This window comes from Trichomonas vaginalis, chromosome III, assembly GCF_026262505.1.
Source record: "Trichomonas vaginalis G3 chromosome III, whole genome shotgun sequence".
NCBI classification, from domain to species: Eukaryota; Parabasalia; order Trichomonadida; family Trichomonadidae; genus Trichomonas; species Trichomonas vaginalis.
Window position 1 is genome coordinate 24,286,545 of NC_067205.1, and position 16,804 is coordinate 24,303,348.

General features: G+C 34.5%; 11 protein-coding genes and 2 pseudogenes across 13 annotated transcripts, besides 1 other annotated feature; 3 read left to right on the forward strand and 10 right to left on the reverse strand.

Moving 5' to 3' along the window:
• Positions 1–16,804: part of a mobile genetic element that runs on past both edges of the window.
• Positions 1,350–1,913, forward strand: TVAGG3_0755650 (uncharacterized protein; the record flags this gene model as incomplete). Its single annotated transcript, XM_051245410.1, has 1 exon — positions 1,350–1,913. One exon carries the CDS (start codon positions 1,350–1,352, stop codon positions 1,911–1,913), a length of 564 nt encoding a protein of 187 aa, XP_051091997.1.
• On the reverse strand, positions 2,045–2,619 carry TVAGG3_0755660 (annotated as a pseudogene). Its single transcript has one exon. A coding segment is annotated over exon 1 (575 nt).
• On the reverse strand, positions 3,610–4,474 carry TVAGG3_0755670 (organellar and viral DNA polymerase type B; the record flags this gene model as incomplete). The annotated part of the gene is made up of 1 exon (XM_051245411.1): positions 3,610–4,474. A coding segment is annotated over one exon (865 nt), but the record flags the coding sequence as incomplete, so codon positions are not given.
• On the reverse strand, positions 4,721–5,890 carry TVAGG3_0755680 (organellar and viral DNA polymerase type B; the record flags this gene model as incomplete). The annotated part of the gene is made up of 1 exon (XM_051245412.1): positions 4,721–5,890. A coding segment is annotated over one exon (1,170 nt), but the record flags the coding sequence as incomplete, so codon positions are not given.
• TVAGG3_0755690 (uncharacterized protein) lies at positions 5,981–6,454 on the forward strand (the record flags this gene model as incomplete). The annotated part of the gene is made up of 1 exon (XM_051245413.1): positions 5,981–6,454. The coding sequence occupies one exon, from the start codon at positions 5,981–5,983 to the stop codon at positions 6,452–6,454; it is 474 nt and encodes a 157-aa protein (XP_051092000.1).
• Positions 6,737–7,156, reverse strand: TVAGG3_0755700 (uncharacterized protein; the record flags this gene model as incomplete). The annotated part of the gene is made up of 1 exon (XM_051245414.1): positions 6,737–7,156. The coding sequence occupies one exon, from the start codon at positions 7,154–7,156 to the stop codon at positions 6,737–6,739; it is 420 nt and encodes a 139-aa protein (XP_051092001.1).
• Positions 7,310–7,759, reverse strand: TVAGG3_0755710 (KilA, N-terminal/APSES-type HTH, DNA-binding family; the record flags this gene model as incomplete). The annotated part of the gene is made up of 1 exon (XM_051245415.1): positions 7,310–7,759. The coding sequence occupies one exon, from the start codon at positions 7,757–7,759 to the stop codon at positions 7,310–7,312; it is 450 nt and encodes a 149-aa protein (XP_051092002.1).
• On the reverse strand, positions 8,657–9,595 carry TVAGG3_0755720 (organellar and viral DNA polymerase type B; the record flags this gene model as incomplete). The annotated part of the gene is made up of 1 exon (XM_051245416.1): positions 8,657–9,595. One exon carries the CDS (start codon positions 9,593–9,595, stop codon positions 8,657–8,659), a length of 939 nt encoding a protein of 312 aa, XP_051092003.1.
• Positions 9,848–10,933, reverse strand: TVAGG3_0755730 (integrase core domain containing protein family; the record flags this gene model as incomplete). Its single annotated transcript, XM_051245417.1, has 1 exon — positions 9,848–10,933. The coding sequence occupies one exon, from the start codon at positions 10,931–10,933 to the stop codon at positions 9,848–9,850; it is 1,086 nt and encodes a 361-aa protein (XP_051092004.1).
• TVAGG3_0755740 (keratin-associated protein family) lies at positions 10,974–12,266 on the reverse strand (the record flags this gene model as incomplete). Its single annotated transcript, XM_051245418.1, has 1 exon — positions 10,974–12,266. The coding sequence occupies one exon, from the start codon at positions 12,264–12,266 to the stop codon at positions 10,974–10,976; it is 1,293 nt and encodes a 430-aa protein (XP_051092005.1).
• On the reverse strand, positions 12,415–13,289 carry TVAGG3_0755750 (organellar and viral DNA polymerase type B; the record flags this gene model as incomplete). The annotated part of the gene is made up of 1 exon (XM_051245419.1): positions 12,415–13,289. A coding segment is annotated over one exon (875 nt), but the record flags the coding sequence as incomplete, so codon positions are not given.
• TVAGG3_0755760 lies at positions 13,628–14,330 on the forward strand (annotated as a pseudogene). Its single transcript has one exon. A coding segment is annotated over exon 1 (703 nt).
• Positions 14,590–15,204, reverse strand: TVAGG3_0755770 (uncharacterized protein; the record flags this gene model as incomplete). The annotated part of the gene is made up of 1 exon (XM_051245420.1): positions 14,590–15,204. One exon carries the CDS (start codon positions 15,202–15,204, stop codon positions 14,590–14,592), a length of 615 nt encoding a protein of 204 aa, XP_051092007.1.

Sequence of the window (16,804 nt, forward strand, 5' to 3'; positions counted from 1 at the left end):
ATTTCTTTATCTACAATAAATTGACCTTCCATTTTATACGTAATGAATGTATTGTAAAGGTCCAACATATTTTCACCAGGAGGTGAGAGATTGAATGTTACCCATGTGTTATCTTTAGCAGTTCCAGGTTGTGATGGAATCTTTGCGTCAGAATATTTTCTATTAGTGTCACCAATTTGAACTGCATTGTCTATGATATCGAAATATGAGCGAATCTGATGAATATGCTCTGCTGGAGTAAATTCGTTTAGCTGTTCGTTCTGCATGTATTTACTTCAGATAAAAATATCTATTTACTTCATTATTCTCACTCTTCTTCTTGGATTCGTGGTGGAAGTTGTTTCTTGACATTTTCAATGAACTGTACATTCTCTTTTGTCTCAACTTCTTTCACTGGTGGGTCAGGGTTCTTTGACTCGGTTTGTTTTTCAATGAAATTCACGAACTTTGCAATAAGCTCTTGGTTCGTTATTGAAAGTACATCTGGCTTCTTTTCTTCTGGTTCTATTGACTTTTCAGTTTGAACAGAAGGTTTTATATGGACTTCGTGGACTTCACCCTTGCCATACACCTTAATGTTGTCGCTTTCTGCATTCGCTAATGGAACCTTTCTTTTTCTTACGTATATTTTACCATCTTTACTCTGACTTACGTAATAGAAAGGATGTTGTATTCCTCTTGCGTCATTTAATATAATAGACTCTCGCTCTGATTTTGACAAGCTCATTTTACATCGGTTAAAGTTTTAATTTTGTTTTTTATCTGCAGTCAAATGACTCAGACAAGCCTACGGACAAGACCCAAGGGGTCATAGATGTTGAAGCATTGAAGAAAGAAATTCGTGAGCAAATTTTATCCGAACTGAAGGAACAAAAACAAGAACAAAAGCCAGAGAGACCAAAGAGAAAACTTAGTGAAAAACAACTTGCTGCATTAGCTGCTGGAAGACAAAAGAACCCAAGACTACTGGCGAAAAAGCTAGAGAAGAAGCTGAAGCAAAAGCTAAAGAAGCTGAAGCAAAGAAAGAGTAAATGGTTTATTTTTATCCGAATTAAATGTATAGACAAATACCTTTAACTGTTGCGTTCAGTAGTGAAAACCCTGACGTCAAAATAAAGGGGAACAGAGTAACGTTTAAGTTTCCAACAGACTGGATTGTGAACATAAATGAAGAGAAGTACATTGGCATAACATCTATGTATATAACACGTGCTTTCAGAAAGGTTGACTTTATACTTCAAGTCGAGATAGAAAATGACGAACAGTCTTTAAGCGCCCAAAACATTCACATATACAAATACTTTAAAGACGATACAACATTGTTGCAATGTATGATTTCATTTAATGAGATGTTCGAGAAAAAGTTCAACATTGAAGTACAAACTTTACAGCCTTTACGTGAGTTTCTTGCACAACTGAAAGAAGAAGGTAGTCAGCCACAACTTATAGACTTTCATTATGAATTTAATGAAAATGAAGATGGAACTCATGACTGTCAGTTTGTTATATATTCACCATTCAATGAAGTAGCTAAAAAGAAAAAAAATCCATTACATATAAGATTTCAAATCTCTGAACCAAATGATGATTTCAAGAATGTTTTCAATTATGATGCAATGCTTCCGAGGAAAAATGAATTTTCAAAGATTGTAACACCTGGCATTTGGGATAGAAAGCAAGCTATATTATATTCAAACTTAAGTAAGGGAGTTGAAAATGAGTTCATTGGTCATACAAGAACTTCACCACTTCCTAACCCTAAATACTATAAATTAACTGGCTTCAATCGTGAGTTTTGGATAGACATGTTCTCCACTCATGACCATAACTGCCCAGTGTTCTTACCTCCAGACCATAAGGACTGTCTCTACATTGAAACACAACTCTTAAACTCTACCATCGCAGTATTGTAAATGACCTCATGGGCTTCGCCCTTGCCGCTAGCGGCTTATTTTTATCACGAATGGTCTCATTGCTGACAAAAATAAATGACCTCATGGGCTTCGCCCTTGCCGCTAGCGGCTTATTTTTCTCATTCATGACCTCAGAACTTAAGCTTTCTTATGAATGAAGTCTTAGTCTGAATAGAAAAGTTAAACTTTTCAGCAAAGCAAGGTTGACACGACTTACATAAGTCGAATGCAATCTCTTGACCGTCATAAAGTGCTTTATATAACTTCATAACACTGAACTCAGAGTCTTTGTCAAATTTTCCTTGCGGAACCATTAAACCTTTATCTTCATCATAGAAACACTGAACAGAGTCAGGAAACATTTCATTAGCGGTTAAAGCAATAACATCTTGCTTCACGCCTTTCATTCTGCAGTGGAATGCAACTTCATTTAAATCATTCGTGAGTAAGTCTATGTAAGTCTTCTTTCCACAAAATATTGACTTGTATGCTAAACTTTGTTTTCCAGGTGTTATTTCTGCGAAGTCGCTATGAAATTGACCAAGGTTTTTACCAATGAGAACTCTTCCATAACGTTTCTCAAACTCTTCAGCTAAACGAGGGATATCTTCATTGTAGAGATGCATACTGTCGGTATCACTATAAAAGATGTCCATTCCTAAGTCTCAGCAGTACAGAATACTTCACACATTATTCTCTTCGACATAGACAGAATGTTAACACCAAGTGGACAGAAGTTAAAGTGTCTGCAAATGCTTTTCGTTAGCTTGAAAATAGTTTTATCTGAACCATCCAAACCTTCGAACTTCACTATATGGTTGTAGTTTCTGATGGCATATCTTATAGCATCTTTGTCATTTACTATGGTTATTTTTGACTCAATAGGAGATAGAATAGTTTTGCCATAAATACTGTTCAGAATGAGCTTTATATTTTCTTGCAAAGGATTTCCTTCTTTCTTATACTTTAACCTTAACTCAAACAACTTCTTTACTTCATCTCTTATTCTAATATCTCTGTTTCCATCGTAATAGTATCCTTGCAACACTTCACATTTGACACCTTGATATTTTATAAGGTCCTGTAATGTTATATGGTCAACATACATGAGACAGCAAGTGTTTGAACTTCTGGGAACGTTAAGTTCTGGATTTAGTTCAGGGTCACAAACTATTAAAGGAAAGTGTCTATGTATGCCAATCTCTGTTATCTTAATGAGAAAAAGAAGCCAGACATAAACTTTTCACCAATGGGTTCCTTTTGGTCGTCATCGAATAAATGTCTCATGAGATACTCTGTGCTTAACATTTCTTTCTTCATAACCTTTGGAATACCTTCTAAAGTATAAAGTCTTGCTATAGCTGATGGATATAATGAAACAGCGTCGAAATCAGCAATGAGTTTCTTTTCGCTCTTTTGTTTAATGTTATCTGACAACATACATCTTCCACCTTGAATACAGCGTGAAATAAATTCTCTTGGTTTATTTGAGAGGTCATAAAGATTTCCATTCGGGAAGTATACTCTGTTCTCAAATAATTTGTTAGCAATTGAACAAATACTAACGTAGTCATAAACGTTTAAATCAAATTCTTTCAATATGTCATTGCGGAACTTAACAAAACCTTCTCTTAAAATTCTTACATCTTGTTTGCAATAAAATGTGCTATATTTTCTAAGTCGAAGTGGTTTTCATCTATTCTGCAACCTTTGATGGAATCTATGTTTTTCATAAATGTATCTGCATCCCGGATAAACTTACATGCTTCAGAAATGACACCAGTTCTGTTGTCATTTGCTAACAAAACACTGCTGTAGTAGTTATATGGAAATACTTCTTTCGGTCCTGTTTGTAAGTTAAACATAGCAGGAAATAGTTTAAGCTTCTTATTTATAACACTGTAAGAGTCTTTTATAATAATTGCCCTTCCTTTATATAAGCCAGTTATTTGCATTGTTCGTGAACCTTTAATGATGGGAGTTCCTTTCACTTCTGTCATGTGTCTTAAGATGAAGTTTATATCATAACTGAGGTTATGGAAATATATTAAACTCTTGTCAGGAAGTCGCTCCAAAAATTCTGTTGCACAGTTCTGACCCCATATGCTTTCACTCACTGAACCATCTTCACTGTCATAACAGATGTTAAAAGCTTTATGAACTCCATCAGTGCTACACTCAAAGTCAGCAAAGAAAACGTGCTCAGGAATGAACTTGCACTTATTTTTATTTACTTCTTTTGACTCGGCTTTCTTCTTCAGTTGTACACAATACTTTGGAGCATATGTCAAATCTTTAAATGGTGCAAGGTTCTGTTTATATAAGTCAGTAGTATATGTGAAAAGTTCTCCATAAGAAATAGGTTCGAAATATTTGCACTCCCACAATGTTTTCATAACATCCCATAACGGTGTTGTTCTATCATAACGAACTACATATTTGTTCTCTCTCTTTGTATAAATCTTCATCTGTTTCTCAATGTTCATTCCACCACACTCCTTCAAGATTTCTATATAGTTGCGAATGAAATATGTTGTCATTGGTAATCTTTCATTTAGCATGTAGTGGTCTTCAACAAGAAGTAAGTCTATAGTTCGAACAGTTTTACATTCTTTTGGTATGTATCTCTTTATTTCATTATGTCTTGAGTCATTGAAGTAACCAATGGTAACATTAAATGCTATACCTGTTGCGTCAGAAATTTCTTGTACTTTACTTTGAGGAAAGTCTCTAACACGAATGACTTCTCTCATGTGGTCAATAGTTTCTTCATTTACTCCAGCCTGAATGCAAGCATAAACGAAACAATTGTCCTCTGTCATAAGTGTTGCAGTTCTTTTGTTCAGTTCATTGAAGATTTGGTAGCGCTCAAGATTTATAGGTAATGTGCAAAGATACTTCCAGAACTGACCGCTTCTCTTCTTATAAAACTTCTTTTCACCATTATCTTTCCAAAAGCTTTCTATAAGTGCTGGGTTTCCTGTTTGCTTAAGAGCTTCCAAAATGGCTTTCTGGTCATTTGTCAGTGTGCTTTCATCTCTATATGGTCTCTTTTTTGGTTTGCCTTTCTTTACATCTGACATCGTTAAGCCTTCATATTCTGTTAAATCATACATCTTTATTTCGGTAAGATTCTTTATGTTTGTCAAGAAGAAGTCATAGTGCATTTCAACAATACCTGCAGCATTTGCTTCTATCTCTGATATAAAGTTCTCCTTCAAGAGCTGATGTAGTAATGTTCCAATATTATTGAGGTTTAACGTAGAACATTCATACTTTCCACCAAGTTTATAACATACCATCCATCTCTGTTGTGAGTTTATTTTAATTTTCTCTAAGAGTCTCATGAAAACCTTACCGAAATGTTTGTGTAAGTAGTCTCTGTTTGGTTCATCTAAAGCTTCGATGTTAAAGTCAATGAGTCTATTGCCTGACTTCACATTTCTCTTCCTATTCTCTTCATCTTTCTTTAACCATCTCTCACCTTCTTTTGGTTTGTCGTCAATGGAACGAATGACATCGTTAGCTTTGCGAACTTGTTCTATAGCACTTTTAAACATCTCTCTTCTCTGTTGTTTCAGTGTGTCGTCTCTTCTTCTTGTTTCACCAACGTTTGCATTTGTTATGTCAAATATCTCTTGACGAACATCATGTGAAAGAGCTTTACGAGTATGACCAACGTTTGCATTTGTTATGTCAAACATTTCTCTTCTTACTTCATGAGGTACTGAACGTCTATGATATAAGTCAATAGCAACGTCATTTAAAGGAAATGCTATTGCATGGACTTCGTCCTCGCCGCGTTGCGGCTTTATGAACTCATGAATTTTATCGTAACTTATTGCACCATTATAGTCTTTAATGAAGTCAGCGAGTGCTTTTTTGTTTGTTGCGTAATGTTTTGCAACATCTATATTAGCTTCTGTAAGAAGTTGTTTTATTTCCGAGTGTTCTAACTTAGACAACTTCCGATACATCTTTAGTAGGAAATAAAAAAATATTTTTTGAAAAAATTAGATTAGATTTTTTTAAGTTATTTTTCAAAATAATTTAATATTTTTATTTTAATGAAACACATGCAAGATTGCAAGTTCTTTTCATACAATGCTCTCGCTACTGCCATCAAGAATGAGTTCAATAATGCTTCAAATGTTAATGTTATCTTTAACAAGAAGTTTGTGAAAGAATCTAAGTTTGGTCAGTATGTCAGACCATTAGCTATCGTCATTGACCGCAAACGTTATACTTCACAAGAGTTAGCAGTAGTTTTGAAACAAAAGAGTTTCTTCGTGAATGTCAAAGATACTCATTATACTGTTATAAAGAACTCTAACATTGACTTCTTCAGTATTGCTTTAAATCTTTCCGAACAGAAAGAATATAAGAAGGGTGAAACAAATGTGAAATATTATCCTTCATCTCTGAAAACAATAACGAACAAAGATGTTATACAGAAATTCTTACCAAAGGTTGAAGAAGCTTCTATTGACATTGACGAAGGAAGTGAAATGGTTGAAGAAATTGACCCTGAAGCTATTTAAGCAAAAATATATTTTTGTTCATTCTTCATATCGATATTTTACAACAATTCCCCAATGTATAAACTTTTCATACGCTTTTTCATAAGCTTTATATACCTTCAGAAATTTTGCATAATCTTTAGAAGCATTTAGATATTGTTTAAATGCTTTGTATGTCTTCAAAAATTTTGCATAATCTTTTACATGTTGTTCGTTCTCTTCTTCTGTCATGAGTTCCGAATATTCTAAATTCATGTTCTTTCATATGAGATAAATTTTATAAAAAATATAGCTTAGATTTTTTTATTCTTCCTCTTTGAAGTTGTCGAAATATTCTGTTATCTTTTCCTTCAGTAGCGGTAAGTCTTCTTTGAAGGTAAGAATTGTACAACCTTTAATATCATAGTGTGTTTGAGGAAGAGTATTTTTGACAATTTCCTTTATTTGCTCATTTGGGGTCATTGAAATCGGTAAGTTTTCACGATAGAACCAGTTTCTGTCAGATTTGTAAATCTTAGCAAGGTCGTAAAAGCTTTTGTTGTTTCTTCTGACTAAATGCAACATAACCATATCTCTGTCTTCTTCATTTTCCATCTCTTCAGTATAAATCATATACTTATAGTTCTTTTCCTTTCCTTTTGGTACCGAACGTGGTATTCTTTTCTGAATGCTTTTGTCTTTTGCTTCAATGACTTCATCTTTTGCTTGAAGTTTATTTTCCATCTCTTCACGTTCTTGTCTGTGAATTTCGTCAAGAAGTCTGTAAATATTCCAAGCATAACGAGGTGAAGCCCACATTGCTACAGCATTTACGAGAAGTCTATGAACATACCAACCTCTCAAACCATTTGGCAAATTTTTACGATTTTCATAGAGTTATGGCGACCCCGAAAAAAGTCGGGCTCGCTGTTCTTCACTGTTTTCATGAGTTTTAGGCGACCCCGGTTTTTTACCTACTCGCTGTTCTTCACTGTTTTCATGAGTTTTAGGCGACCAGGGTTTTTTCCCTACTCGCTGTTCTTCACTGTTTTCATGAGTTTTAGGCGACTGCGGTTTTTTACTTACTCGCTGTTCTTCACTGTTTTCAGAAAAAAGTATGTCTCGCTGTGCTTCGCTCAAAAGTTCTTGTGTGCTTTGGTTTTTGAACCAATCGTCTGTATGTTTGGTATCTGGAGCATAACATGCTGTCAAAATACTTTGCATTTGGTACATATCATCTTTGACTGAACGAATGAGTCTCAATTGTTTGTTATACTGTATGTATTCGTATTCTTCATTTATGACTTCATGAACGATAGCAGTTGTTGTGTTCTCTGATGTTGACATTACTGTCTTTACATACAAAATAAAAAAATAAATAAAAATAAAATTAGCGTTATTTTTCTGAGATAAACACTATTTCTTCACAACATTAAATTTTATCCTGTATGAAATGACTTTAAAAAGATTATTGACTGACTTCGAATACTATCTCATTGACGCACTGACAGACCCTCAAAACTGTGTTGAAAGTTCTTTAAGCTTTAAGATTGAAGGTACGACGCATTTTGTCTTCACTTACGTATTGAAAGAATATGACCGTTATCATAATGAAGTGAATCAAACACTAATAAAATTTGTAGATAAAAAATTGGTTAACAATGAATATTTTAAACGTGAAGACCCAAACACTGCTGGAGATGATGAAGAATACAGACAAGTTATTGAAAAAAATAACGCAAGATTAGATGCAATAGAAAAGAATTTTAATGAATGTCTTACAAACACGTATGAATATCTTATGCGGTGGGAAGCTAGATGGAAATAAATTTACGTCAAATATGCAATTTATAAAATCTTATGTCGACAGGCTACGTAGCACAGTGGTCTAAGGTGGTGTTATGGAGGGGTCAGGGTCTGTGGTTCGAACCGCGACAGCGCCGTATTTTCTTATTTTCTTTGTTTGTCTTGTTTGTCGTGAATAAAAAGTGTCATAAAAGTGCTCTATCTTCCACGGGAATAAATAAAAATTTACTTTATTTCTTCTTTATTTCTTTGTTCCCGTGGAAGAAGGGTTTTGCTGTTTTTTCTGTTTTTTCTCAGCCGAAATCAATGATTTTTTCATTTTTGGAATCCTTTGCGAATGAGGAATCTTTTCTCTCGTGGAAGCTTTGACCAAAAATAATGTTTAGGTGAAGAGGTTAGATCTCACCTCTTTTTTCACCTCTTTTCTCACCTCTTTTTTCACAAGCGTTTTACATGAATTGTACGATGTATATTTGAGACTCTAAACAATTTCGTAGCTTCTATTTCTTCTTTTAGTACATCGAATGTTTTAACAATGCCGAAAGTCTCTTTATATTTCTTCTTGACGTCAGACAGAAGGAAATCTTCTGCTGTTGGATAATTTTTATTAAGAAATGCTAACATGTCCATTTTATCTTCTGCTGGCTTTTCTGCTTCTGTCTTTAAGTCTGCATAGTCGTTTCGCATTCTTTCTATCTCTTTGACGGAGTAGTTATATTTTCTTATTGCTGCTTTACATTTAGAACATTGCGGGTTCATTTTTGCGTTATACATTGAAATTTGACCTGCTAGAACAACTAAGGCGTCAATTGCTCTCTTCATCTCAAACATAGCGGGTCTTAGTTGTTCGTTCCATACTTTGCCTCTTCTATCTTTATCTCTTATTTCCCAAACACATTCAGCAACTAATGAAACAAAGTTATCGTATGTCTTAAATTCTTCAGATTTATATATGTCAGAAACATTCTTATATACCATGTCGCAATCTTTGTCCATAACTTTATGGTTGCAATGAAAACCAAGGAATTCATAATTTACTTTACGTATGAACTTCTTTATTTCTACTGAGTCAGTTGGTTTGACTTCAATTTCGTCGAATTCAGGAATAGTGAGTTTTTGTTGTTGGATTTCAGGTAGTTTAGGTAAATGGTCAATAATGTCCTGCATTTCATAAAGATATTCTTCATTTGTTTCATCTTTCGCACTACAGTCTAAATTACTTGTTAAAAGTTCTTGCTTTATCTTCTGGATTTTTGTTTCGAAAGTATATGAAGAAGGAATGAAGCTTTTCATTTCTACTAACATTGACGTAGGATTCATGACTAACGAATTTGGTGCTGTTGTTTGAATTGTTGTTGTGCCGATTGTTGAAATCATATCTTTACATACAAAATAAAAAAAATAAATAAAATAAAACTAACTTTATTTTTTCTATCTTAAGGAAATTCATGAAAATTCACGAGGGTGAAAAAAGAGGTGAAAAAACAGGTGAGATCTAACCTCTTCACCTAAACATTATTTTTGGTCTTTTGTGAAAATTCATGAAAATTCACGGGGGTGAAAAAACAGGTGAGATCTCACCTCTTCACCTAAAATATATTTTGTCTGATTTACATCTAATGAAAAAGTTTAGAAGAATTTTCTTATTCTTTCTGGCATATTTTTGTCTTTCCAGTACTCCCGCTCTAATGGTCCCAGATGTGTTGGCTTTGACTCTCTCAAGTTTTTAGATGGTATAACATCTTCAACGCCTCCTTCATATCTTGCTTTATAAGTGTCATTGTTTGTGTTATAGCCAAGTATTTCAATAACCACTCCTCGCTTTGCTTCGTCAATGGTTTCAGCAAGTTTGCCATTACTACTTTCGACTAATTTATGACGAGGATAAAACGCAATAGAGTCGTCAGCAGCTTTTATAAGATATCCATTACCTTGCGTAGAGTCTACGATATAATAGTTTCTACTTAACCTTAAACGTTTCTTTGTCAACGGTTTGTCGTCAAGAACTACACGAACTTTTGTACCAGGAATGAGGGTAAATTGTGTTGAATTTCTGATATTTTGTGTTTGACTTCGTTTCTTTTGTATATACTTTTCTTCTTGTTGTTGTGTCATTGAATTTGGTGTATGTCCTGTTGTAGAATGTGTTGAGGAATTATATACTTCGAGAAAATGTTTCATTGTTTCTTCGGTAAAGTCTCGCTCTTGGTTTAAATCTCTGAGCGTTCTTATGAAGCGGTTTATGATGCCGAGTATGTTATGGTTATGGTCTTCAGTAGTGTAGTGAGTTATGTTATGCTTAATGAGAAAATCTGTGATTTCATTGCTGAGGTATGCACTGTCTTGGTCTGATGTTAAAGTACTTGGGCTATGTTCTGCTACAAACTTTTGTAAAACTCTTAACACTTCACGAGTTCCTTTATTTTTCATTGGATATGCATATGCTTTACGAGTGTTAACATTAATGAAGATGAGGAATGGTTTATGTCCTCCTTTTCTGCTTTGAATGAGAGTGTCAAATTGGTATGCGTCAGGAGTGTTGGAGTAAATTGGTAAAAAGTAGTCGTAAGGGTTTATTTTTGTTTGATGTACAACATTTTTGTCAAAGAACCTTTTCACTTCAGCTCTGTTAGTAAATCCCCAACTCTTTGCAGCTTCATTGAACTTCTTAAATGACCTCCATGGATGTTGTTCGAATACTTCTTTCAAGCTCATTTATGTAAAGTTAAAGATTTTATTCTAGGCTCAAGCGCGTTCATTGAACGCGGTACCATGCAAATACAGTCACAAATGGTGGCATGTAATCTGCACCCGAGCCTGTTGGATTTGTTGTGAAAGTATGGACATGATTTCCTCCCGGTTCAGTTTGTCGAAAAGTCTTTTTTGCTGCATTGTTATAAGATGGAGATAAAACATCATTGCCAGCTTCATACTCTGAGTTGTATAATGGATGGTCTCTTAATGAGTGGCTATGGTCGCCAGAAAAGTTTGTAGTTCCTGTATGAGTGTGCGGTGGAAGGTTTGCTTCAGTAATTTTCTTCGAACCTCCTGTTTGCTTTGAAAAGTTAGCACAGTATAAGAATTTGTCTACAATCTGCTGCCATGTACCAAAACCTAAAACACTTGCGGGATTTGTTGAGTTCATTGACGTATAAATAGAGCCTATAGGATATAATGTTTGAAGTATTTCTGTCTTTAATGTTTGAAGCTCTGTTTTGTCTGCTTTCTTGTCTAACATTGTGGGTAGTTCATATGCTTCAAAGTTTCTGGCATGATCTTCGATATTCCTGCAACTCTTATCTAAATTGTTAAGAGTATCTTTTACGCTTGTACTTGGATTTTCTAATGGTGCACTTGAACCAAGGTCAAAGTTCAATATTATGTCGTCTGCTCTAACAGTAGTGAAGGATTTATGTGTATGGTTCTTGTCAGCTTTCTTATCTAACATTGCTGGTAGTTCATGTGCTTCAAAGTTTCTGGCATGATCTTCGATATTCATACATTTACCATTTAAGGAGTTTAGTGTATCTTTTACGCTTGTACTCGGATTCTCTAAAGGTGCACTTGAACCCAAATCATAGTTCAATATTATGTCGTCTGCTCTAACAGTAGTGAAGGATTCATGTGTATGGTTTTTGTCTGCTTTGTTGTCTAAAGAAGTTTGAAGTTCATTTATATCGGAGATATTGTGTTTATGAGATTTCAAAACTTTGTTCATTGCGTCAAGTTCATTTTTGTCCGCTTTACTATTTAATGTAGCTTGAAGTTCATTTATATCGGAGATATTGTGTTTATGTTCTTTATCTGCTTTTTCGGCTAATTTCTCTTCTATCTCATTTATTTCAAGTTCATGCCTACCACCACCTCCCGAAGAAGTATTTTTCTTCAGCTCTTGAAGAACGTCCACTTCGCCATCTTTGGTGTCAATAATGAGACTTTGAGTTAAAACCTTTCCTGTCTTAATGGATGTTTGTAAAACTTCTTCTTCACCATGTTCGGGGTCATGGTCGTCATCATATCTTGTGAAATCAGAGATGTTGTCATACATTAAGCATATCTGTCTCAAAAGTTCTGCTATTTGAAACTGGAACGAAAGATATACAGAACTTTCATCATCTCCTAAAGTCAAGTCTGCTTTCTTAAGTATTTCTTGAATGTATGCAATGAGAACAGAGTACCTTGGAAAATATTCGAACAATATTTCATTAGCTGTTGGTTTTGGTGGTTCTTTTGGAGTTTCTGTTGTTTCAGTTCCTTCTGTAGGTTCTGTTGGAGTTTCTGCATCTCTTGACTTCAATGCTCTTGCTCTCAAAGACCTAAATGTTAGAGCACCAGGTTTTACAAAGGACTTTATAAATGCTTTAATAGTTCCTGGTAAGTTATTGTTAGCATTAAGTAAGTTCCTTATGCTTCCATCATGTACGTCCATAGCACTATGTAAAAAATCTATACTTTTCTTGTAGTCAGCAATAGACTGACTGTGATTTTTTAAAGATTTGTCAATACCTTTAAGCCAATCTTCATGCATGTCTGATACTGAGCCAAGAATATCATTTGCTTCCTTTAGTGTATTTTGTGCTTCTCGTAAAGTATCCAATCCCGTACGTGCATTGTTTGCTATACGTCTTACAGTATCTATTTGACTCCTTGTTTCTTGCATCCAACCAGATAAAGTTTTAATAGTATCCGAACCATTTGAAATGAAGTTCAAAGCATTTTTAACGTCATCTAAAACTTGTTCACCAAGTACTGCCCATATCTTTCCGATTTGGTATTGAAGAACTCCATATGAAGCAGCTGTTAAACCAGTATTTATAAGGTCCCATATCCATGATTTAGCAGTTTTTCCATCCTTTCCATCCTTTCCATCCAAACCGTTTTCGCCTTGAGGTCCTTGAATTCCTTGAATTCCTTGAATTCCTTGTATTCCTTGTGGTCCTTGAGGTCCTTGAGGTCCGGTGTCACCCTTCTCTCCTTTCAGTTCATCTTTATGTTCGTTATAATATTCTAATGTCATAAGGTGTACATCATTACTGCTACCAGCAACGCCAAGAATTTGTTTCTCATTCATGACTAAATTCTTTAGGCATTTAATGTTGTCGTCAAATCGAAAGCTCTTTAACAATTCAATGAGAACATTTAATACTTTCACTAATGAGGCATCTACTGTAGAATTTATATATTGCACCGTTCCATCATTTATGATAGGAACTTTACTTATTGTAATGAATGGGTCATAAGTGTTAAAAGTATCGAAATCAATGACTTTTTTAGTTTTTCCATCGTCAATGACTAAATCATTGCCTTCAATGGTTAAAGTTGAGTTTTCGTTTACTAGTTCATGTGCTCTTCTTGCTTCATTTGTTTCATACGCATATGCAGCAATAGTCATATTTTAATGAGAATAAAATGTTGTTCTATTTGCAAAGTACAGACCCAAACGAATACGGGACAGTAAAGCTACAAACAAACTTAGGTCTTCAGAATGAAGCGCTTGCTTTCAGAGTTGTTGACTTCAATACTATCGCAACTTTTGTCATAACAGATGAAACAGATTTCATAGAGATTGAAATAGATGACAAAAGAAGTTTTATAACATTTCCTAACAGAGCAGAGTATAGAATAGATAAAATTGCTGGAGTCATAGATACTCTCATAAATGAAGAAACTATTGACAACATAGATGTCAAACTCTCTTCTGAGGGAACATTGAAGTTCAGTAGCAAGAAAGAGTTCAAGATAACACGAATGAGTCATAGAGTTCAATTGCTTTTGGGTGCATACCATATGCAACTACCTTTGAAAAGTGTTGACAAAACGATTGAGATGAAATCTGTTCCATACGTATGTTATGGCAATTGTTTATACATTGAGTCTAAAATAGCTAATGTCACAGGCATTTCAGGAGTTAATAGTAAAGGTTCAGTAGAGTATAAATCTTTCTGTTATGAAGTAAATTCAATGTTCATTCCAAACGTTCCTGTCATAGCAACTCATTTAGGTAAATGGGTTCGCATTAGTCCTCATAATTTGAAAGACATGCAATTCAGACTCTTGTTGACTTTCAAGGCGAGCCTGTAGAACTGAAGGCACCAGTGCGAATGACTGTTGAAGTTGACTTTTTAGAAAATATTAAATGCAACAGCTTGCAAGAGAACTCAGAGCTAAAATATAAAGTATGAATGTTATGTATTAGGTCATGAACTTTGGTTGTTGCTGTTTGATGAAACAAATGAGTTAGTTATGTCAGTCAAGAGAACAGAAAAATATTGTGTTAGTGAAAACTGCACCAAGTCAATAAGATTAGGTTTGCATTATGAAGATGAGTTCGATACTGTTGAAGAAGTTTTGGATAGATATTACAAATTGCTTTAATTTACTAAAACATATTTCAAGCAAAGTTTATATTCTGTTGAAAGTTTTGTATACTCGTTCGAATATTTATACTTAAACTCAACTCCTGTAGTTCCTGGTGTTTCAATGATGCGGATGTTACCTATTTTCATGAATATTGGCGTTTGACCACAGCATTCGATTTCAGGGTCGAGATAGTCAATGACACATTGTTTCCCTGTTATTCGTGAGATAACATTTTCAAGGTCCTCCTTTGTTAGAATTATTTGGTTCTTGCTTATAAGATTTGTCAAAAGCTTCTTATCGTCTTTGAGTAAGATAGTTTGGTATAACTGAAGAAGGTAATGGTCTACGTTATCTGAAGGATTTGTTTGAACATTTGTGTAAGGATTGTCGTTGGCTTCTCTTGAAAGAATTTGGTCCAGTGGTGGATACTCTAACTTAACATCTGATGTAGCGTTAGCGTTTGAAGCTGTGTTTAAATTCACGGATTTCAGCTCTGGTTCTGGTTCTTTCAAACACTCTGAACTATAGTTCTTTATGACAATATTGTTTGTCGTTCGTGAGTCAACATTTGATGTTGGTTCAATTGGAACATTAACGGCACCAGCTAAGATGGATTTGCTTCTCATTTCATATAGAATAAAAACCTTTTATATGTATGAAATGAACAATATACTCGACAAGGTTTGAATGTAAAGCTAACGAATGAAAATATTGTTGAATTCACTGAGACAGGAGCTGTGTATAAAGATGTAGAACTACTGAACAAAAGAGCTAAGGGAAGAAGCAGGAACATGAACAAAGGGTGGAAGCCTATAAAAATTTATGTCAATGATGGCTCAGGAGGTTCAAACATAAAGTATGCAGAAAGTTATAGAGTTTATGCTCTCAAAGGTGAAAAGCCTTCATTTAAGAACAGCTATTCTAACGCATATCCTCAAAAGCTAACGGATGGGGAAGTGGATGATATGAATGACAGCAAAAATATTAACAGAAATGGCGACAGAGATGCATGGAATTTGTTTACCATCAGTCAATTGAAGGTTAAACTTTAAAACAATGTTGGTCGTTCCCATGGAATATTTTTGACTTTAATGGTATTAGTCATGATATGAATCTCAAGGTATGAACGAGGAGAGATGAGAGACTTATATGCTTCCCAAATTTCTTCAAAAGGTAATGTTATACCTGACTGTTTCCAAATGAGTTCAATATCATAGCGTGAGAAACCTTGAAAGATAACGAAGTCAGTTATGAGACGTTTTATGTTTAAAGCTAAAAACCTCCATGTTTGCATAAGTATTGCTACAGTTAAATGGTAATGTCTGACTTTAGTTATGATGTTAGCTAATGGTGAGTCAGGCTTTGACACTAAACCTTTTCCGGCGAAGTCGTCGCAAACTAACAAAGTATTTGAAGGATATTTTTTGAAGGGGTATTTTGAAAGTTTTGACAGAATGTAGTTTGTAAGTCGTTTCATATCGTAAACTCCTGAGTATTGACGTAAGTGGTGTTTGTCAATAATTCTTTCCATCTCCTCAGAAGTCTTTTGCATTCCTGACTGTATAAATTCAACGATGGCATAATATTTTCTCTTACGTCGAATGTAACGTTGAAGAAATTCAATGAGTTCACTGTCTGGAACTTTAACGACAGAGGCTTGAACTTTTGACATAAATGTTTTCGCTGTTGAATCCATAGAGTCTGAAGTTGCTGATATAATGATTTGGTCATAGTAAGAGTCATTTCCTAAACGTTCTGTTATGAGTATATGACGAATGAGGTTAAATGTCTTACCCGAACCCATCTTTCCACAATAGAAATAAACACCATTTGAACAGAACTCATAGTCCTTACTGAAAGGAAGAATAAGAGAAGAGTTAAGTTTGTCTGTAGTTTCATTCATGTCTTCATCTACATCATGTATTAAATGCTTCATTTTATCTCCATTAAAAATGCAAGTCAGAAATATTCAGAACATAGCACCGAGTCTAACTGACAAGAGTATAAAGATATACTATGAACACGTTATGATGAAACCAACCAAAATTCAAGAAAGTCAGTATACTTATGAATATCCAAGACACTGGGTAGAGTATGTAGGAGGTGAGAAAGCTATTGAAATCAGACAGGTTCGAAGTATTCCAGCAGGAAGAACAATATTATTGAAGAACTTTAATGTTTTGAGGTATAATGATGAAACAAAGAAGCAAGATAGTTTCCCTGTTG